Source organism: Rosa rugosa, chromosome 1 (genome assembly GCF_958449725.1).
Source record: "Rosa rugosa chromosome 1, drRosRugo1.1, whole genome shotgun sequence".
NCBI lineage: Eukaryota > Viridiplantae > Streptophyta > Magnoliopsida > Rosales > Rosaceae > Rosa > Rosa rugosa.
Window position 1 is genome coordinate 21,250,684 of NC_084820.1, and position 23,884 is coordinate 21,274,567.

The following is a 23,884-nucleotide window of genomic DNA, read 5'->3' on the forward strand; positions in this document are numbered from 1 at the left end:
ATAGAGGTGGAGAATGTAGTGCTCTGAGGACAAGGGAAAAGTCCGAAGACCGCCGGTTAAATAATAACCGAGATGTAGTGCTCTGAGGACAGGGGAAAAGTTCGAAGACCGCCGGTTAAATAATAACCGAGATGTAGTGCTCTGAGGACAGGGGAAAAGTCCGAAGACCGCCGGTTAAATAATAACCGAGATGTATATCGTTTACTTGAACCTTGGCCGAGGTGACAGGTAACGATGTAGTTAGAGCTCTAACGTGTTGTTGGGATGGACCAAAGTGGTGATATAGGGGGTTGAGTGATTGTAGGACCAAAGTGGTGATATTGTGGTTAGAGGATTGTGGAAATGTATTCGTTGTGGATTTCCGTGTGTTGTTTGATGTTTCCTTGCAGATGTTGAGATTGTTGGTTGTTTACTTGAGTTAAAGGAATTGTAATTTAATAAATCAACAGTTCATTCTTGTTTACTCATACGGGCTGTCAAAAGCTTACCGGGTTTTGTGTTGTTGCAATCCCGGTACACTATTCAAACTGTGTAGCGGGTACTACTACAGGTAAGGAGAATCAGGAAGGTGATCGAGCTGCGTAGAGTAGCTACAAGTGTGTCATTCTGATTTTCTATTGTGAGGTTTGTTATGCTCATTTAGAGCTTTACAATTTTACTTGTGAGAGTGAATTTGTAATAATAAACTCGAGGTCTTCGAGATTTTATATTTGAGTGACGAGTGGTGTGTTTGTTCTGAGAAAAAAATTCAGAACGTTTATTTGATTAAGTTGTTAAATTCATGTTTCGGATTTGAATTTGTTATTCAAAATTCGGGGCGTGACACGTTTTTTTTATGGCGGCTCGAACCTTGACGAGCTTGCAAGCCTTGTGGTGGTCCTACGTCTTCTGATCGCTTAGAGGCTCTGGCGAGAGCAGTCTAGTGGTACCGGCGTTCTGTCCCTTGATCGGCAGCGGTTGGCAGGATAGTGTGAGGTGGGGTTCTGACGGGCTCTTTTGGATCGAAGTTCTCCGATCTTATATGGGTACTTCAAAACCATGCGAGGAGAAGGTGTTTTGGGGGAGGTGGTACGGTGCTTCTTGTCGGCGTGCTGGTGATAATGGAGGAGTGGATGGTGGCCGACGCCTACTCGTGGCGGTGGCTAGAGTCGTGTAACCGGGGTGGAGGTGTGGTGGCTGCTGCAACTTGGAGTTGGCTAGGGTTTGAGTGCTTTTGGGTCTGGGCTTTGCTTTGGGCCCAACTTCATTTTTTTGTTATCTCTTTTTGTCTAACAAGGCTCCCTCTTTTACGGGTGGGTGCAATGGGCCTTGGCCTTGTATACCTTATTTCTCTAGGACGTTACAATGTGCCCAAGGATCAGTACTGATGTACACCATGATGGTCTTAGGCACATGTACTGATTTTTTTGGTGTTGTAGCTTCTTAGTGTTCAAGGGGCAGGAGTCTAGGCTAGTAGTCATTTTTTATGTGCAGTCAGTGCACTACTTGAGCAATGATTGTAATATGAGGGGTGTTTGTACCCTTCATGCTTGACCGAGTGAGGTCGTATGATTTTATATCAATTGATCAGTCTTCCATTCCCCTCAAAAAAAGAAAAAAACTAAAAACAAATTTAATGGATCGGTATGAAAATTATAATTTCTCCTCAACTAATCAATGTATAAACTATTGCCTGAGTCATCATTATGAAGTTTCGTAGCAGTTGGTGTCTAATTTCTATCCTCTCTCCTCCTCTATCACTTTTTTGGGCTTTAATTGATACTAGGCAGCTTGCCCGCGCGATGTTGCGGGTTTGTGTGTGTGTGTGTGTTTTTTTTTTCCCTGAATTTTATATGCAATAGACTGATAGAATAGTAAATTAGTAATTATAATCTAAAAAATATTAACCGAATATGTTATCTTTGCACATATTATGAAAGCTAGTTCACAAACTCTTTCACTAACTTGTCCAAACTTGAGACTATTTCAGCCTACATAAAAGAAAATAATTAATAAAAACTGATGAGGTATGTTCATTGGTTTAAACTGGTACTAACTTAGGAAGTACGGGCCGCATCTCTGCCAGTCCTACGTTTCTCATTGATGAAATTTACAAAATCTTATAAATCTCAGCCTCCACCATAGTCTTCACCATCCTTGTTGCCCTTTTGAAAAGAAAAAAAAAATATTAATGTAGAATAACCACTCACGCACACGACTTTTCATCAGGGCCATGTATTTATCCTTCCATATATAATCTCATTTTCTTCTTAATCTAATTTCCATATCATACTTTGCCAATGTCAAAGCCGTACAAATGTACCAAAATACAATAAACTCACTTCTCAGCCACCATCAGTGCTAACTGCTCCTCTAGAGAAGGAGGCTACTATGAAAAGCAAGTCAATCAATGAAACTGGAAAAGACATGCATTACTATTATCATCATTAGGTTCATATCCACATATGCAACATGGTCAGCTTCCTAATGTGTGAAACCTGAGGATCTTAACCCTACTGAAAATACTAAAATGAGAATAAAGTTGAACTGAAAAATAAGCGTACCTGATAGGCAAGGGTGTATGCATTAGATATTTCTCTTTCCTAATTCTTCCATTATCAAACTCTATACATTCCTGATTCCTCCATTTCTGCCCCGTACAGATCACCAACCTCTTCCACATATGCAAGTTGAATTAGATATATGCAACAGAATACTTCTTTGTGGCTGCAAATTCCAGCAGGACCAGCCTATAGAAACTCAGATTAACAGTTTAGTTTGTGTTTATGTGACAATGTGTGATGGTAGATAATACTACAACGGATACCTTTGTGAAAAAATGCCATATTTGGTGAGTCTAGGTTTGATGTAGAGTTTATAACACGGTCTTCCTTCTATTGGATCTGCAAGATCGCCAATGATCACATCATAGTGATATTTTGTGTGTTCTAGCTCAGCCCTGCAAAACACCTCAAGAAGTAGTGACAATAACATTACCACATAAGAGGTTAGTGAATTCGAGATTAGTATATATGTATGTACTATACTGACAAAGAAAACCTGGCATCATTGATGATGAGCCTGAGTCTTGCATCACAAATAACTTCTCTGTTTACATACAAACATGATTTGCAAAACTCCACCACTTCCTGCATAATGTGAACATGAAAGTCATAATCAAATATGTTTGTTGAATACATTGTGTTATAAACCAGATTAACCCTAAAACTCTATATTGAAGAGGATTATTTTTGGTGCTTCCGCTAATTCTGATTTTGTGCAATTATTGGATAGTACTGTCCATATTTTCTGTCTAGCTTTTGGATGCCAAATAAAAGACATTGAATAAAAGAAAAAAAAAAAAAAAAATTGCTAATAGTTCAATTGTTTCATCGAGGAAAACAAAATAAATCAAATAAATTTAAAATCTTTTGCATACAAGAATCAAAAGCAAGTAGTACTTAAGGATGTGATCGCTCAGAACCTCATAAGCCTGAGCCAACTCTTTAAACTGCGAACAATTTCAAAATCTCGTTAGGCCTACATCTTACAGTTTCAATCACTCCAAACACCTCAACCCACACACAAATCTCACTTAAAACCTACACGCAGAGCTTCAAATCAACCAAAACACCCCAACCCATCGGTCATAAACCAACAAAGACAAATAATTTAACAAAATTCTTCACCATACAATATGAAATTAAATCAATAAACAAACAGATCACATCAAAATTCACATTATAACTCAATACCCAAATCTGGAAAAAAAAATCCTAAATCGACAGAGATTCATGGAAAAAGGTAAAGATGAATACTTTTTCTGGATCTCCTCCTTTACAAGATGGTTCTTGATGCTGTCAGCCCACCCCCATTTTCATTTGTCATACCTGCAAAATTTGAAGATGATGTTCAGAAATTTGAGGTTGTAATCAAAACCTAACAATTAGAAATTTGGGGAGGTAATCAAAACACAGATCCCTCTCCCACTTCTTTCTCTGTGTACCTCTCCGATCAGTCTCGAGATTCAAAAATCAAAATCAGGGAATTCAAAAAAAACCCAGACCAATTCCTCCTCTTCTCTTTTCTACTCCGGCTAACATTCACGCGCCAGCTGATCAGGGGCCGAATTGTAATTAAGAAATAAACAGGGGTAAAATCGTCAAATCACTTGGAGAGTACCGTTTAGGGCTGTAAATGGATCGTGTCGGGTTGGGTTCGTGTCGGGTCAAGGTATTTGTCGAATCGCAAAAGACAAACTCAAACCCAACCCATTTAATAATCTGAATCTCAAACCCAACCTATTTATTAAACGGGTTACCCGTTTCCAACCCGCTTAACCCGTTTAATAAATAGGTCGTGTCAGTTAACAATGCAACCCATTTAACTAAAAAAAATGCATAAATTGATTAAATTCGCTAAAAACTCCACAAAACGAAAAATATAAATAATTAAATCCAATAATTATAAAGAAAAATATTTCAAATTGTCTGATCCTATGATCAAATACTCCCGACATCTAAAATTTCAAGAAGAAGTATACCACATTTGAGTTATACAGGTTCACTTCGTGTTGGTGGATTGACCCGTGGCCGACCCATTTATTAAATGGGTCATGGTGGGTTGACCCATAATCGACCTGCTTTTTAATCGTGCGGGTTGAACCCGCTTTATTTCGTGCGGGTTTCGAGTCGTGTTATCGGGTCGTGTCGGAATTGACAGCCCTAGTACCGTTCACCCAGCTCCAGTGCTTTCGAATAGAGAACTAGTTTATAGATCCCGCATTTCGCTGCGAGTAGTATAAATAAATTCACAAAAAGGAGGAGATCACCTATCTATCTTATTTTATCCTTATTTTGTTACATAGGCGGTTTTCTGACACTTGTACACTTTTTTTTTTTTTGGTAAGCACACCTGTACACTTACTTAACAGAAGGTTAAGTGGTTAACTAACTTAACTCTGTTAAGTCCTTTATTTTCTTCTAAAAATTATTTAAAAATAACAATTAATTAAAGAAAATAATTAATAAAAAAATTAAAGAAAATAAAACCCAGTTACTTTTGCTCGAAGATCTCTCTTCTCTTGTAACCAAAAAAAAAATCTCTCTCTTCCTCCTCGTCTCTCCACTTTTACACGGCAAAACAAAAAGTAGATCTAATCTTGCATATCCCCTAGGCCAGGTCCACTTTCACGATGAGGATGAGGTAAGAAGCTTGTAGATATAAGGTTTACACTTGATGTGACGTTGGCATCCCTATACAAAGCACTGAAGAAGCCTACAAAGTTCATCAAAACTGATCTCAGAGAATTTCAAGTAATTGCATCCCATGCATAAGCACGGGATTGCGAGTCAGTCCTAGTCAACCCTACGTTTTTGGGAGTCCAATTTTGGAAAGTATCTTTTCGTTTTTAGATTTTATTTTACAAAGATATTTTCCAACTGATAAAATCGTGTTTTTGAAGTTCTAGGTGATTTAGGGTTTGTTTATTTTAATTGGATATCTTTTATTAAAAGATATTTCCTAGTAGGAGTCTAATTAGGGTTAAGTCTTAATTGTTGAGAATTTATTTTCTCCTCAATATATTCAGAAAAGCAGAGTTGATTGGGTAGGGATTTTGATGCAAGAATTATTGTGTGTCTTACTTGCTTAGAAAGAGTTTCATAGGAGTCCATGAAACACTTGTTCCGTGTCTAAGTGTTTCATTGTTCATTCATATACATGCATTGATTCTCTCGAGATCAGTAGAGAAGATTGGTGGTGCAAGTGGAGCGATATTTGCAGATCGTTCAAGTGAAGAAGAATGTCAAGATTCAAGACAAGCACCTCTCTAGTGAGTCTAGAGATTGTAGCCGTGTAGAGAGCTATATGTGTTTGTAAAGAACCATATCCTTCATCAATAAGTTGATTGATTTTATTTGGGTTCTCAAGAGTAAGAGCTCCGCAGTGTTTTTAATCTCAAAATTGAGGTTTTCACTGCGTAACAAAAATTGTGTTTTCTGTGTGAATTTTTTGATTTCTGCCCAGTAAGGATTGTAACGTGTCTATCAATCCCCGAAACCTAGAAAAGCGTTTCATCCAAGTATTTTCACTTTTATGATGAAGAAGAGGTAAGAGGGGTTCAAGGTGAAGTGGTTATAAAATATTGTGAAATTGAAATGATATTAATAGAGGACTGGTCTGGGATTAGGTTGAGAAGTGAGTTGTAGCTCATGGGTAGTATCAATTTCAATTCACGCCGAGATTGAGAGAAAATAGTCAAAAGAGGATTAAAGAAGTGATCTGGGTAGAATCGGAGAGCCAATTGTTTCTGATTTTTTTGTGACTCAATTTCTCCAAACTTTTAATTTGAATATATAAGAGGTTCCTTTTATTCGAGATTGAAACCTTTTCATAAAATTATTTTCGATGTTTTATCTGGGTTTAGTACAGAATTGGGGTTGGCAGAATTGGATTGATCGAGTTGACGACCTTCTCCTTCTTTCTGCTTTCCTCCGCCAGACTTGGCCGGATTCGACTTAAGGAAAGAGAAACAGATAAATCTTCTGACTATTTTCTTGTAGATGTCATGTGTGTAATACCAGGCTTGAGCCAAGAGCAGAACAATCATTACACTGTTCATTTCATTTGTCATTTTCTGAACTCAACATGATGCAATGGAACTGTTCCATCTTCAAGCCCGACGGTGATTGCTTTACCATAAGGTCGCCAACATAAATATGTTATGCTCCCTGTACAAAATGGAACAAAATTCATCCACAACCCCTACCAACTGAAGTGGTGCAGTAAAATCATGGAGTCGTCGGTTACCTTAGCGAGTAAATCTTTCTGTGATTCCACTCTGCCATTTTAATCTCGCCATTGAAAACACAAATTTGTTCTTTCCGCTTGTAAAAAGTGGGGATTTGATTGTCATGATTGTAAAAGCAAATCGAACTTGTAAAGCTACTTGCTTGTTAAACTGAAATTGGAATAGATCGAATGAAGCGGCTACCTTTCTCTCTACCTCTCTCCTTCCCTTTCTGTGGAGTAAAGAAGCAAAGACATGTAGAAATGGAGTAAGGACGCAGAGACACATCCACTGAGCGGTTCGACTGGGGCTAGACAGCTGTTAGGGCAATTTCATAAAAGAACAGACAAGAGAGGGGCAGAATATTCACGTCACTAATCATTTCTTTTGTCTTGATTCTATTTGCGTTTTAATATAGTTAGAATAATAACAAACTACATATAATTTTCTATAGTTATAATTGGGGCTAGTGGCTCTAAACGTTGATCGATTATCATTCAAATCAAGTGAAAAGCCTTAATTATAGACTTACAGTGTGAACTAGGTGTAAAAAAAATATATAAATATATATATGGATGAATTTTTCCTTTGAGAAATTTTATTCACACCTCTAAATACTAAATACACATCCCTTTTTTCATACACCCAACATTAGATTTTATGGGTATGTGAAATTATCAACAACACTACTAGAATTATGGCCCCAGACATCGGCCAAAAACCGATGAGAAACAAAAACCCTACCAATGTCTTTTGTGGGTGATGAGAAAGATACGGAAAATCCAGACATCGGTTTTTAGCCGATGTCTAGTATTCGTTTAGACATCGGTTCCTCATTATAAATCGATGTAAATAGGTTTAAATGATAACAAACTTGCATGTTTTACTATTGTTAAACCCACATTTTATTGTATTTAATGCTTAAAGAAATATAGATTATACAACACAAGTTTGCGCTTTAACATCATTATTGATTTAAGAACCGATGACTGATACTGTTGCAGACATCGGTTCCCATAAACATTTCTTGTTCTTCATGATTTTGAAGCGTAATTTGCCACATATACCACGATTTTAGATTCAATATACAAAGTCTAGTATTGTAGGAACTGATGTCTGGTACTCAGTAATATATCGTTTTTGACAAAAAATCGATGTCTGTATATTTTAGTAACATCGATTTTAATTGTCACGCCCCGAATTTTGAATAATAAATTCAAATCCGAAACATGAATAATTACAATTACAAAATTCAAATCTCGAAACTTCGAGTTCATTATTACAATTCACTCTCACAAGCAATATTGTAAAGCTCTAAATGAGCATAATACACCTCACAAAGTAATTTAGATCGACACAATTGCAGCTACTCTACGCAGCTCGATCTCCATCCTGATTCTCTTGACCTGTAGTAGTACCCGCTACACAATTTGAATAGTGTACCGGGATTGCAACAACACCAAACCCGGTAAGCTTTTGACAGCCAGTATGAGTAAACAAGAAAGAACTGTGATTTATTAAATTACAAGACCACCACAAACCCACATTACTTTCTCACTCTCATATATATATATATAGACACTTATGAATTACTCTCAATTTCCCTCATAAGGTCACTCACTCTCATATATATATATATATAGACACTTATGAGTTACTCTCAAATTCGCTCATAAGATTTCCCAACATTTGGCAGACAGACTCATATATATATATAGACCCTTATGAGTTACTCTCAATTTCCCTCATAAGGTTACCATATATATATAGACACTTATGAGTTACTCTCAAATTCACTCATAAGGTCACTCCACATTTGGCAGACAGACTAGAGCTCTAACTGAACGTAACCACTCGTCCGGCCACAGACGTGATTACGATTTAATACTATTAATAACCACCAGCCCGGTACGAGAGCGTGATTCACTAATAGATGCCATGGTCACCTCGTGACCTAGTGATCTCCACAGATCACAACAATTTATTGTTCCTCAACAATAAAACTCAACACCTCTCACAATATATTGTTTCTCAACAATAAACTCAATACCTCTCACAATATATTGTTTCTCAACAATAACTCAACACAACTCCAACAATACATATTATTTCACATAATAATATATATACAGACATTCACACAGGAATGTCTAGTAACACCAACAATAGTTCATATGATTGCAACAAAATAAAGCAATTAATTGTATTGGGTTCGTAATATGAACCACGTGAGGTTTACTCACCTCGATAATCCCGCTGCGTCTTCAATTCAGCTCAAAATACGATCCACAATCGTCCACCAACTCAAACCGTCAATCACCTAGTCAGATACGATCTTAACTTAGCAATCATTCATAAACCACACATATACGGAAATCCAACGGTCGGATTCTAACTTAATGATGATCCAACGGTCAGATCGAATTTATATGATGATCCAACGGTCGGATCCTCACGGATCGCCCTTGGGATCATCCTCCAAAATTATCACGAAGATCCAACGGTCGGATTCTAATTTAATGATGATCCAACGGTCAGATCGAATTTATATGATGATCCAACGGTCGGATCCTCACGGATCGCACTTAGGATCATCCTCCAAAATTATCACGAAGATCCAACGGTCAGATCTTCTTGAATCACTCTAACAAACATCTCCTCAAAATTATACGAAAATCTGACGGCCGGATTCTCACGAATCGCCTTCCGAATCACTGTTTTACATTTATACGAAGATCCAACGGTCGGATCTTCGCCCGTGACCACACAAAGTCATCGGGACAGTCATACGATCAACATATTAAAAGTTGAATCAAAACCGATGGTCTGATCTTCGCAGATCGTAAACCGTGGATAAAACGTAAAAACCGTAAATAGTAACGTAAAAACGTAAATCCACTATTTATCAACTTTTTCTAACATGACCATGTTATATATCAAAACGCTCGCATGGATGCATAGATCATTGTCCAGATAATATAAACTCAAAATATGGTCCGACGCGCCGCCACATGCAGAGGTCAGACGGCGGTCAACGCGGCAGTCAACGCCGGCCAACCACCTCAGATGCTAAAGTTGTCAACTACAAACTTCTTCAAAATGCAGAATTGAACCACTTTAATACCTGACTTTTTCTGAGACAAGGTCTAGATCGTCCTAGATCGAGCGTTGAAGTTGGGTTAATCCGGAGCGTCTGATCTGATCAGATTGAATCTGGGACGTTGAAAAAGTCAAATCATGATCTAGCGTTCTATACACAAAATCGTGATGAAAGACTTACATGGGGATGATCAGGGGGAGGAGGAGATCACGAAAATGGGGAGGATCGGCCCGTGCAACGCCGACAAGGCCGAGATCCGGTCGGGTCGAATGTTAGACTCTGGGGGGCTTCGATCCACGTCTGGGGGCAGCACCGGGGCAAGGCGACACCGGAGGGAGGCTGGGAGTGGAGCGGCGACTTCGGGAGGTGCCGGGTCCGGGGCCGGAGGACGCCGGAGGCACCGTTTTTGGCCGGGTCGGGTCGGTCGGGACCCGGCGAAACTGAAGAGAAACAGAGGAGAGAGAACGGAGGAAACCGGGGGCCAAAACGCAAAATTTGCATTTTTTCGTCCTTAATGAATAATTCAGAAAATTTTCCTATTTATAGAAAATTCCCTATTTTCAAAAATTCATAACTTAATGATACGAACTCCGAATATTGCGTTCCACATATGCACGAGATCGTATCGACGAGCTCTACAACTTTCATGAAGAAAGTTTTCCCAAATTCCGTATGTATAAAAAGTCAATTTCCACGAGCCCCTAAATAACGTTCGTTTTCGAAAATAAAATCGTTCGAACTAATTCCACAACTTCTCCAAGCTTCGTACTCGCTCCTACTATCGTGAAATCATTTCTAAAAATCCACGGAATTTAATTTGGATTTTCCGGGGTATTACAGTCTACCCTCCTTAAAGAAATTTCGTCCCGAAATTTGAGCGTAAGTCAATTCCTCTCGATTAAGGTTGACCTAACCATAGAATCTCCATCTTTTCCAAATCTGTAGTAATCTACAAAGCCACAGCCCTTTGTATAAAAATACATTCCTATGGCCACTAAATCCTTTCATCACAATGTAATTTCACAAAACAACTGTTCAACATCACTCCACATCAATTACACAAAATCATCACGTGGATCATCTCATAGATCCTCACATAGATCTTCACATAGATCATCACATAGATCTTCACATAGATCATCACTCTGTACTGGCATACAAGCACAGTAAACACTCCCACAAAGTGTTTCGCTACTCAATTAGCATCACGGTAAATCTCCATAGTAAAACTTAAGCATGCACCACTCTTCACAACCATAGAGATGCATCACTCAAAACAATCATCCCCAAAAGCACGCCAATAAATTATGTCACCCAGTGATGATGACTTGGGCTTGCTCAATCCTTGGGCTAAGCATTAGGGCTGGCCAATTGGGCCGAAGAAACCGAACCATCCACATTTCGAACCGGCCCGAACCAATTTGGGTTTAACATTTGGGCCTACCATTCGGGCCGAACGATTGGGCTTAACATTTGGGCTTACTATTTGGGCTTACTATTTGGGCCTACCAATCGGCCCACCAACTTCCAGCTCGGCTACGGTATGAAATTGTACATACCGTATATACGTATGCATACCGTACAGACCGTATATATGTATGCATACCGTACAACTGTATATACATATGCATACCGTACAGACCGTATATACGTATGTATACCGTACATACCGTATATACGTATGTATACCGTACATACCGTATATACGTCCGTATATCAAGCATATACGAGATCCAAAAATATTTGTAAGAGGTAAGGTTCGAACTCCCGACCTCGAACACGAAGGTTTTGCTCCCAACCACTGAAGCAAGAGCTGCCTTCATTAATATATGCTCACGTGTTATATTTATTATGTCATAAGCGACATAAATAAAATAACGGGGGAGGCAAGGTTCGAAACCTCAACCTGCTACACAAAACCTTTGTCCCCAACCACTGGAGCACAAGCTGTGCTTAATATAATGTGTACAAATGTTATACTTATTATGTCATAAGCGAACATAATAAAAATAAACGAGAGGCAAGGTTTGAACCTCTGACCTCTTGTACAAGAGCTTTGCTCTTCAACCACTAGAGCACCAGCTGCTCTCGTTACTATCCATGCAACTTCTTTTATTTATTCTATCATAAGCGATAGAATAACAACAAACTGTCGGTACACTCCACGTGCCACGACACGTCTCTTCCGTGATTTACGGAAAGCAAATCACTTTCGGCTAAAGCTGTCTGCCACAGCCTCTCGAGATTCCCTCGGTCCCCTTACACGCTCTCCACGCGCCAACAGCTTTTCCGTGTTTTCGGGTGGCTTTAATCCAACGCGTAGAATGAATCTCAGAGATCGTCCATCCAACGGTGGAGATCTGTTCACCTTGTTCTATAAATAGGTGCATTCTGGAGAAAAACTGTTCACTCCAAAGGAAAAGAAATTTTCTTCCGAGCTCAAGTCTTTCTCTCTCAACTCTTCAGCCTTTCTCTTCTCAAATCCCCAGTTTTTTTTACTCTCAGATCTTCAATCTTTTCCTCCAAATCTTCAATCCTTCTTTCTCAGATCTTTTCTTCCATTTGAAGATTCGATCTCATCTTTCCTCTGAGAATCTCAGATCTCCAATCACCAGTTCAACAACTCCAATCCTTCTAACAAAATCTCCCTCAAACACTAAACCATGTATTCCTCGATTTTCACATCCTCTCACCCCATGACCCAAGAGCCACGAACTCTGCAACTAATGGAGCTCCAAACCCCGCAACAAATGGAACTACAACAACAGCAACCAACAGAGGAGGGAGGAAACACCCAAGCAGCCGGAAGTAGTGCCAACATGGATTTCTGGCGAAGCCGTACCAGGTGGATTCCTACTCCAGATCAAATAAGAATCCTCAAGGATCTTTACTACGACAAGGGAGTTAAGTGCCCAACTACAGAGCACATTCACGAGATCTGTCTCCAGCTGAACCAGTATGGACATGTTGAGGGCAAGAACATTTACTTTTGGTTCCAGAACGTCAGGGCTCGAGAGAAGCAGATGAAGAGGTGTAATCAGGCTGCTCAAGTGCCCATGGGAACTAGTTCTCTTGGTACTGGTGGATCCATTGATCTCAATTTTGGGTCGACTGGTTCTACTGGTGCTGGTGGATCCATCGACATCAATTTTGGGCCAACTGGTGGATCCATTGACATTAATTTTGGGTCCACTAGTTCTACTGATGATGGTAGATCCATTAATCTCAACTTTGGTTCCACCGATTCTACTGGTAATGAAGGATTTCTTGATTTAAATTTTGTTTCATATTCTTCCTCACACTTCAACACTAATACCAGTACAACTCTTTTGGCACAACAGGAGGACAACCATCCCTGCAACAACGAGGAGGAGATCACCAGGAGGTTGAAACTCTTCCTCTGTTCCCCGTGCACGGCGAGGACGTCTTTGGTAACCCGAAGACTACTTCCGAGGAAGGTAGCGCATTTGATTACTATTCTGGTGGCTCAGGCGGTTACAACAGTGGCTCTAACGTTTCTCTTGAGCTCAGCCTCAATCCATCCGGAGCTGGTGACTTGGCTTAGTATAGTGTAGTTCCCTTTTTTTTTTTTTTTTTTTTTTTTTTTTTTTTTTTTTGTAATGTAATTAAATGTCTAAATCAATAAGACTGAATGTATGTGGTAGTCTTTTCTTTTTAAAAAAAAAACAAACCAACAACGACACCAAGGATCGAACCTTGGTCACCCAATGCTCTTTCAAAACCTTAGCCAACTCTGCTGCACACATCTCTCATATGGATGTATCACAAACAATCATTCAACCTAACAATCAGTTAAGTCACACAGAGATCTAGCTAGCATCATCTGAGTTAAACCAAACACAACACTCGTACTTCTAGTAATTCTTGAAGCTTTCTAGATTAGTATCCACCCCTACGTAAGACACAATTTGATTCACCAATCAATACTGGTAAAACACCTAATATCTCACCTTGACTATATTCTTCTTATTCTCTGCGTTAGTACAAACCATCATGTCTTAGTAGGTATCCATAATCTCAACCCTTAGATTGTTCAACAAGCAATATGTACCATCTTAGCATCCACTAATCGATACTGGTACAACACTCAGTATCTCACCCACGAATCACCTCACTGCTCATTTGGTGGTAAGTCAACATCTAGTGGGTCATAATTCTGTAATTATAGCACTTCACACTAACCACGTCACAATCCATAATCTGTCCTCACAACAGTATCTGGCCTCATAATTTAGTTATACAACACTAGCACTCCTAGAGTTGAAAACAACGTTATTACCTAAGCTCATACATCAACACAATGTCTCTTCACAGTCAATCCTATCACGAGGTCATATCAATCTTTCCATAAGTCAACCATACACAAAATCCATCATAGTAACAACGAATTATGCATTACTACTCAACAATAGTCAGTGAAGCAGCACTCCACAATAATTTCCAATACCATCCGCAGACCTCAAACCACACCCCAACATTTAGCTAATATATAGTAGCTATCCTAAACACCAAACAACTGTGCATGAATGAATGCTCCATTATAACACAATTCCATCACTAAGCAACCAATAACTGCTAAGTATTCTTCAACTCAAAACATCTGCATATCCAACTAATGGAAAGTATCACAACTACTAGTCAAATACTCGTAACGACTTTAGATACAAGCATTGGTCAAACACCATGACCCCAACAACCAACGACTACAATGCACATAAGGATACTGTTTTTTTTTCGTGAAAACTATCCTCAACAACTCCAACAGAGTTTGATCCAAAGGTTTCCATTCCTCAAAGGCTATAACACAAAGAAGCTACACAAGCTCCACCACTTCACTTACAAAGTCAACCTATGCCATGATAGCTTAACATACTACCCTTATTAAAGGTAACATAAGTATCTCCCAAATTACATCACTACACTCGAACACCAATATAGTCTTGAGAATTCTGCCTCATAATCTCTCACACTCCTATCATCTTGAGTTGGTGAGATCAATTCTCTTTTCAACTATTCCAAGGGTCTCAATCTCTTTCACCATTTCAACCCAAGAATAACATCCATCACATCAACTACAGGTAGACTAGGCAACTCAACCTCTAATGCCTCCACCTCATCCTCAACTGTCTCCATAGAAAGATCTTGTCCCTACATCAGACTCGACCTCTACCTCAGGTTCTACCTCAACTCTTAGTTATGCTTCCCAATTTGTCCATTACTTCGGAAGCATAACAATATATGGTTAATACTTGTATCCGCATTGGATACGTGCGTAGGTCAATACCACGCCTTCAACCAACACTTCAACATACAAAAGGACCTTATTTCCATAAAACAATCCTCACCCTCTCATCAGAGTTAAATCCAGAGGTTCCTATTCCTCGAAGATCACAACTCGCGGAAACTAAACTTATTCTAATACGAACTTAGTAGAAAACTCTACCGTCCTACGGACTTACACGTTGTCTAGACCCCATACAAAGACATACCCAATGATTACACCAGTACCGAAGAGTATATGATGGGGATCCGCTGCAGACGGGCCATCACTCGGGAGGTACTGATTATCACCAAATATGTACCTTACGCTCTGATACCAAACTGTCACGCCCCGAATTTTGAATAATAAATTCAAATCCGAAACATGAATAATTACAATTACAAAATCCAAATCTCGAAACTTCGAGTTCATTATTACAATTCACTCTCACAAGCAATATTGTAAAGCTCTAAATGAGCATAATACACCTCACAAAGTAATTTAGATCGACACAATTGCAGCTACTCTACGCAGCTCGATCTCCATCCTGATTCTCTTGACCTGTAGTAGTACCCGCTACACAATTTGAATAGTGTACCGGGATTGCAACAACACCAAACCCGGTAAGCTTTTGACAGCCAGTATGAGTAAACAAGAAAGAACTGTGATTTATTAAATTACAAGACCACCACAAACCCACGTTACTTTCTCACTCTCATATATATATATATAGACACTTATGAATTACTCTCAATTTCCCTCATAAGGTCACTCACTCTCATATATATATATATATAGACACTTATGAGTTACTCTCAAATTCGCTCATAAGATTTCCCAACATTTGGCAGACAGACTCATATATATATATAGACCCTTATGAGTTACTCTCAATTTCCCTCATAAGGTTACCATATATATATAGACACTTATGAGTTACTCTCAAATTCACTCATAAGGTCACTCCACATTTGGCAGACAGACTAGAGCTCTAACTGAACGTAACCACTCGTCCGGCCACAGACGTGATTACGATTTAATACTATTAATAACCACCAGCCCGGTACGAGAGCGTGATTCACTAATAGATGCCATGGTCACCTCGTGACCTAGTGATCTCCACAGATCACAACAATTTATTGTTCCTCAACAATAAAACTCAACACCTCTCACAATATATTGTTTCTCAACAATAAACTCAATACCTCTCACAATATATTGTTTCTCAACAATAACTCAACACAACTCCAACAATACATATTATTTCACATAATAATATATATACAGACATTCACACAGGAATGTCTAGTAACACCAACAATAGTTCATATGATTGCAACAAAATAAAGCAATTAATTGTATTGGGTTCGTAATATGAACCACGTGAGGTTTACTCACCTCGATAATCCCGCTGCGTCTTCAATTCAGCTCAAAATACGATCCACAATCGTCCACCAACTCAAACCGTCAATCACCTAGTCAGATACGATCTTAACTTAGCAATCATTCATAAACCACACATATACGGAAATCCAACGGTCGGATTCTAACTTAATGATGATCCAACGGTCAGATCGAATTTATATGATGATCCAACGGTCGGATCCTCACGGATCGCCCTTGGGATCATCCTCCAAAATTATCACGAAGATCCAACGGTCGGATTCTAATTTAATGATGATCCAACGGTCAGATCGAATTTATATGATGATCCAACGGTCGGATCCTCACGGATCGCACTTAGGATCATCCTCCAAAATTATCACGAAGATCCAACGGTCAGATCTTCTTGAATCACTCTAACAAACATCTCCTCAAAATTATACGAAAATCTGACGGCCGGATTCTCACGAATCGCCTTCCGAATCACTGTTTTACATTTATACGAAGATCCAACGGTCGGATCTTCGCCCGTGACCACACAAAGTCATCGGGACAGTCATACGATCAACATATTAAAAGTTGAATCAAAACCGATGGTCTGATCTTCGCAGATCGTAAACCGTGGATAAAACGTAAAAACCGTAAATAGTAACGTAAAAACGTAAATCCACTATTTATCAACTTTTTCTAACATGACCATGTTATATATCAAAACGCTCGCATGGATGCATAGATCATCGTCCAGATAATATAAACTCAAAATATGGTCCGACGCGCCGCCACATGCAGAGGTCAGACGGCGGTCAACGCGGCAGTCAACGCCGGCCAACCACCTCAGATGCTAAAGTTGTCAACTACAAACTTCTTCAAAATGCAGAATTGAACCACTTTAATACCTGACTTTTTCTGAGACAAGGTCTAGATCGTCCTAGATCGAGCGTTGAAGTTGGGTTAATCCGGAGCGTCTGATCTGATCAGATTGAATCTGGGACGTTGAAAAAGTCAAATCATGATCTAGCGTTCTATACACAAAATCGTGATGAAAGACTTACATGGGGATGATCAGGGGGAGGAGGAGATCACGAAAATGGGGAGGATCGGCCCGTGCAACGCCGACACGGCCGAGATCCGGTCGGGTCGAATGTTAGACTCTGGGGGGCTTCGATCCACGTCTGGGGGCAGCACCGGGGCAAGGCGACACCGGAGGGAGGCTGGGAGTGGAGCGGCGACTTCGGGAGGTGCCGGGTCCGGGGCCGGAGGACGCCGGAGGCACCGTTTTTGGCCGGGTCGGGTCGGTCGGGACCCGGCGAAACTGAAGAGAAACAGAGGAGAGAGAACGGAGGAAACCGGGGGCCAAAACGCAAAATTTGCATTTTTTCGTCCTTAATGAATAATTCAGAAAATTTTCCTATTTATAGAAAATTCCCTATTTTCAAAAATTCATAACTTAATCATACGAACTCCGAATATTGCGTTCCACATATGCACGAGATCGTATCGACGAGCTCTACAACTTTTATGAAGAAAGTTTTCCCAAATTCCGTATGTATAAAAAGTCAATTTCCACGAGCCCCTAAATAACGTTCGTTTTCGAAAATAAAATCGTTCGAACTAATTCCACAACTTCTCCAAGCTTCGTACTCGCTCCTACTATCGTGAAATCATTTCTAAAAATCCACGGAATTTAATTTGGATTTTCCGGGGTATTACATTAATTTTGGAACTAATGTGTGATACTCAGTAATATATCGTTTTTGACAAAAAATCGATGTGTGTATGTTTTAGTAACATCGATTTTAATTTTGGAACTGATGTCTGGTACTCAGTAATATATCGTTTTTGACAAAAAATCGATGTCTGTATATTTTAGCAACATCGATTTTCATTTTGGAACTGATGTATCTGTATTACTAGACATCAGTTTTTATGGTTAAAACTGATTTCAACTTTATATCTAGACATCACATTCTATAAAGAGGATGATGTCCACAAAATATGTAGCTGCTGTTATAAATTGCAATTTCAATAGTTGACGAGAGTGATTTGAATATTGGAGTATTATATCTGAAATCATCATCCTTAACAGTATACAAAATGGGCAAAATAAAATTCCAATTCACCTACTACAAGGCTAGCCTAGCAATTAGTATTCATGTTTGTTCATAATTGCTACAAAAAAGTTAATTAAAAGCTAGCCTAACTCAAAATCAAGAAACTGGTCAGAACCTACAGTTGAGTCTGTAAGTAGTCGGCTACTTCAATGCGGACCTCGTCAAGTTATTGTTGGGTATACCCTTTCCGATCCTTTACCGCCCACTACAAATATATATAACAATGTAAGTCATGACAGCACCACACAAAGCAGCAGAAGAAATTGACCGACAAGTTAACTGAAGTTTTAAAATCTACAATTCCAATCCTTAGCAGCAAAAACATAAACTTGATTGCAGAAAGTGAGACGAACATAGTAATAGCAATCTTCAATTATATAACAAAGCAGCAACTAGCTAGAAGCTAAAGCCTGAACAAGATAAACAAAAGCATAAATGTATCTAGATAAATTTCCAAAAGGCCCAGTGTACAATATCCGAACTGAATTACGTATGTGTCTTCTAGGTTGATGAAAGAATGGTTAATATTTATCACAACTCTCAATCATTTAAGTGTCATCAATAGAACACAAGTATTCATGATGGATCTGAATGAATAAAAATGGACATTCAAAACATAAAAGCATAAATCTTCAAAATTATACAGAGACCGTGATAAAACTTCAAAATTATATTTAAGTATGGCTCAGCTTTTAAGCCAAGGACATTTTACCAACATAGATTTCTTAACCATGTGGGGATAAGAAACCACAATAAATTTCAGTTATAAGCTAATATGCATATGTTTTGTGAATTTTATGGTTATGCCTCCATGTATTGCTATATATGGTTATGTCTCCATGTACAAATATAATTGTATTTTATACGTAATTTACAACAAGTAGCATACCTATAGGGATCCATGCCTGTTGCAGAAAATGTTGTCATTGCTTTAGATATGATCTCATTGATAACGCGTTGCAAATTTCGGGATAGGAAACGACCTTGTGAAGCAAAGCATATGACGAACTTCATATCTAGATAGAACTGCAAGTACATACAAATTAAATAAGTTAATATGAAAATAAGTCAAGACGAACATATTAAGTAGACCTGGCATGAAGCAATGAGTGTTCAATGTGCAACTCTTGCAATTAAGACCTTAATGCAGGGTTACATGAGTATAAATCCATAATCTTTTTAAAAAATTGAGCTTGTTGATGACCACCATTCCTGTAATCTGTACTAATAACAATACTAAGCTTATATTTCTAATTTCAGACCAGTAGGTGTTCAACACTTCTTAGCAAGGTAAGGTTGTAAAACTAAGCATTAATTTAGTAAACTGGAAAGCAATATAACCTTCTGCAAAGGCAGGTTATAATATAGCTGATAAACGCAGGATGTTATTAGCATGCAAATAGATCTCTGTAAACAACTAACAGCTTGAGCAGTCACGACAATACTGAACATTTACGTTATCCCCCAAATGTTCAATAGTTTTTCTGCATGTTAGATGTTGATTTACTTCCTTTCCTTTTTATATGATATAATTCCTGGTTACCTTCTCATTTGCCTAATTAAGAACAGCATTTCATGCGAAGATGTTTATGTGCTTTCTAATAAGACAACATGCATATGAGTTCACATATTTTTTTTTAAAATAAAACGATAATGAGTTCTGGCTACCACATGCATAGTGCATAAGATTCCATACCATGCTAACTAAAACGATAGAGTAGTATAATTTGCAGCAGAAGCATCGATATGACCAATGATATGAAATTCCAAGATGCATACCTATGCTCACTCTCAAGAAAAGAAATTCCTAGTAAAACCACTTTTGAGTAGACAAATGTTGCTGAAAAGTGGGAAAGGAATGGAGCCATTGATTCAGAGGTCAAGGATTGAACCGGATTGGATAAATGGGAATCAGCTATCTTTATGCACTTTAAGACCAATCCAGTGTTGCTTCCATCAAGAGCTTCATCAACTATTTGTGCCACTTCAATAGCCTGCAAAGCAAAACCATTATATATAGTAAAGGCAAGCGTGGGCATCATTATTTTTGCACAAAGATAAAAGGACACCTCTTCATAGCCAAGCAAATCATCTCGAGCTGAGAAAATTTGTTGTGAGACTATGCACTTGTAAGTTGGATACTTGACTATTCCCAAATCCACCAGTAGAAATGCTGAGAGATCCTGTTCACCATTCAGGAAGAAAAGCCTCTACATAGAACGAAAAAAAAAATGAGAAGAAAAAAATTAGTGTAAGGGAACTTCCTGATTAAATCAAACATTAGATGTAACAAAAGCACCTCAGCACGCCAGATAAGGGACTCCGCATTTGAAGATATCCTAACACAAGATCCTGTTCTGTGCAAAACCATACTAGGTAGTAATGGGCTGCACATTAGCAAAACACAGGAAAGATCTTAAATACAATAATGAAGTAACATTATTTACATATCAAAAGGATCATTAACAGAGAAATATATATACCACAAATCTTCATAAGACGAGATATTTGCCCTCCCATCTGAGCGTTCCTGAAGACATGAAACCAACACATTCAGAGCTTGGACCCAATTATTATTAGGGGAAAACCATTAAACAAATCTGAGTCAGTTCAGTAACATATGAACAGCTAAGCAGAAACCAACCTTATATACAACTATGTCAAAAAGATTCAAGTAACTTACAAGTAAACATGAAGACGAGCAATTAATCCATTGAAGCAAAAACAGGAAAATTGGTGCCAACTGATTGTAAACCAAAGGAAATAAAGATTACAGAGTTGCATACAGTCATATACGAGGACCACATGATAAGAAATTGAGATTTTTTTTTTTTTAAAGAAGTTTCCACCCAAAACTAATGGCATCAACACTGTCACGGCATTTTGGATTTAAATCAATTCAAAGTTTCGATATGGTAATCAACAAGGCTGAACAGAAGGAGGTACGTGTGTCAGATGATTTCCAGAAAATCTGATTCATTGGTACGAAAGAATGTAATACCTCAAAACCAAGCATTAAAATCAAACACAATCAACATGCACCAGCTCAAAATACCATAGCTTTAAGCCATTCAAAGACAAACCCAACTCAAATACACAAGAATTAAACAAAAAAGATTGAACTTTAGATCAAAACCGGACAGGAAATCACACGGCTAGAGAAGAGAGAAAGAGGACCTACGCGACTAGACGTTGGAGAACTAGCTAGAGCCGGCTCAAATAGGAGAATGACAAGCTCAGGTCGGCTAATAAGCTCGAGTTCAGATCGGATGTCAAGCTCGAGGTTTGGAGAGGGAGGTTGGGTCAGAGAGCGAGGCCGGGAACTCAGGGTCAGAGAGCGAGGTCGAGGACTCTGGCATGGGTCAGATCGGAGGCGGCTCCAGTCAGCTTAGGTCGGAGAATGAAGTTAGGGACTTGGAGGACGTCAGGTTGGAGAAGGATGTCGGGAACTCAAGGCAGGTCAGCTTGGAGAACGATGAGGTCGGCAAGGTGAATAAGCTGCTGAGTCTCACAGTTATTAGCTAGGGTTCGAAAGTTTTAGAGAAAGAGGAAAAAAATACTGAGTGTTGGCGGGAATGAAATAATTAGTCCCCGCGGTTCTCAAAGTTTAAAACTTAATTAGTCCCTCCGCGTTTTTTTTAATTTTTCGAACGAAACTTTTCTCATCTGTTACGAAAGTAACTGATGTCCATAATAATAATAGAAATCGGTTTTTTCACAAACTGATGTTAGCACAGTTTTTAACATCAGATGCAATCCTGACCGATTTAATAGTGGCGATGTCTAATGACATTATTCTAGTAGTGCAAAAACATTTATATCAAAATAAAAAATCATAATTAGACTATATTATCCCGCTTTAGAGTTTTCTTCTCGATTCTCTACGCGAATGAAGATGAAAACCTAGAACTCTAGTCATAAACAATTATCAAAACTGATTGAAAAACCAGACTGAGATTCACCATGCAGGGCTTGCAATTATCTTCAGCATACCAACCACTTGGATTTGAAGATGTGTCGTTTCTTTAACTGAAGATTTTCCAACTCTTACCTTCAGCTTCGAAAATCCCTTCTTTTATCTTCATCAGTCTTTGATTTTTACCCATATATGATTGTTTCTCCTCTGATTCTGTTTATTTCCCCTTCATTTTCTCCCTCACCTAACACCATCTATGATCTGTTCACTTTTTCATTTTCCCTAGGCTCTGCCATTGTAAATCACAATTCACTAGCTCTACTCTACAACCTCATAACACCATCCGCCACGTCCTAGAAGCTTAATAATCCCTCTCTATCTCTGAAAGTCACTTTCTTTTTCTGTTAGAAAATAAATTCCAAATTGAATTGCAACAAAACTCTTGTGACTGAGGATACATTTTACTAGAAATTCTTCTATTAGGGTTTAGGGCTAATTTATTTGTTCTTATCGAGATTTTTTTTTTTCAAGTTAAGATAGTGTATATATAAAAAAAGAATGTGTATTTTGTGAATAGGTATGGTGTGTTGTGAATGAGGACAATTTAGGAAGTTTGAGGTTGTGTTTTGTAGTAAAATGTTAATATAAAAAAGTTAATACATATATGGTTTATTAAGTAAGAGATGTGTATCTAGTATTTAGAAATATGTGAATAAAATTTTCCTTTTCCTAATACAAGCCTGATATTCTTGGTTTATATCTAATGGTTCTAGTTTGACCTCCAAATTTGCTATTTGGACCTCTCATACTTAGTTTACCTCTTATTTACTTTTTACAATACTTGAAAAGTTAAGTAGACCTTCTTATTTTTACCAAAATGCCCTTGAACGTGAAATACAACAATATGTTACTCTACTTTTTATCACTATCTTCAACCATGAGAAAATGAATGAATCAAAATCACATGATATTGCTCTCTTATTAGTAGGTCTGTCTCCTTCACCAAACTTAATCAGAGGATTGGTTCTCGATCTTAAAATGTTGTTGGAATCCATTTGAATTTGCTAAAAGAAGAATATTTCAAGGGTTTTGGGTTAGAAGATCGAGTAATAACTATATTATAATATTTAATTAATTTAGTTTAAGAAAATTCCAAATCAGATTGTTTTGAATTTACTTTTGTATTAAATGATGGGCCATGTAAAGAAATTATTATTTTTACTTAAATTGTATTAGGTAAATTATAAAACTATATATGCAGTATAAGGAAATTCCAAAAAAAAAAAAAAATTAATTGAATGTTATACTTGGAGGAGGTAAGAAG

General features: G+C 38.2%; 1 protein-coding gene and 1 long non-coding RNA gene across 3 annotated transcripts; both read right to left on the reverse strand.

The window, feature by feature from the left end:
- Window positions 1-1,872: 1,872 nt before the first annotated feature.
- Window positions 1,873-4,077, reverse strand: LOC133706391 (uncharacterized). Of its 2 annotated transcripts, XR_009847085.1 has the most exons (6): window positions 3,986-4,077; window positions 3,798-3,869; window positions 3,040-3,128; window positions 2,807-2,938; window positions 2,544-2,729; window positions 1,873-2,144 (listed from the first exon to the last, which is right to left on the reverse strand). It is a non-coding gene; the product is annotated as an uncharacterized LOC133706391 (long non-coding RNA). The 2 variants fall into 2 exon arrangements; XR_009846168.1 differs by having other exon boundaries at window positions 2,807-3,128.
- A 14,452-nt stretch (window positions 4,078-18,529) lies between these two features.
- LOC133714517 (fanconi-associated nuclease 1 homolog) lies at window positions 18,530-21,999 on the reverse strand. The gene is made up of 8 exons (XM_062143632.1): window positions 21,826-21,999; window positions 21,328-21,387; window positions 21,128-21,174; window positions 20,944-21,031; window positions 20,714-20,854; window positions 20,424-20,638; window positions 19,534-19,670; window positions 18,530-18,849 (listed from the first exon to the last, which is right to left on the reverse strand). The coding sequence occupies exons 4-7, from the start codon at window positions 21,013-21,015 to the stop codon at window positions 19,661-19,663; spliced, it is 438 nt and encodes a 145-aa protein (XP_061999616.1). The 5' UTR covers window positions 21,016-21,031; window positions 21,128-21,174; window positions 21,328-21,387; window positions 21,826-21,999; the 3' UTR covers window positions 18,530-18,849; window positions 19,534-19,660.
- Between the last annotated feature and the right edge of the window lie 1,885 nt (window positions 22,000-23,884).

Excerpts from the sequence above, each read along its gene's own strand:
- LOC133714517 (XM_062143632.1), bottom strand. The coding sequence starts at position 21,015 with ATGGTTTTGCACAGAACAGGATCTTGTGTTAGGATATCTTCAAATGCG. Across the intron at positions 20,855-20,943 it reads CCCTTATCTGGCGTGCTGAG|AGGCTTTTCTTCCTGAATGG; the intron begins GTGCTTTTGTTA and ends CGTTCTATGTAG. Across the intron at positions 20,639-20,713 it reads ATTTGCTTGGCTATGAAGAG|GCTATTGAAGTGGCACAAAT; the intron begins GTGTCCTTTTAT and ends TTTGCTTTGCAG.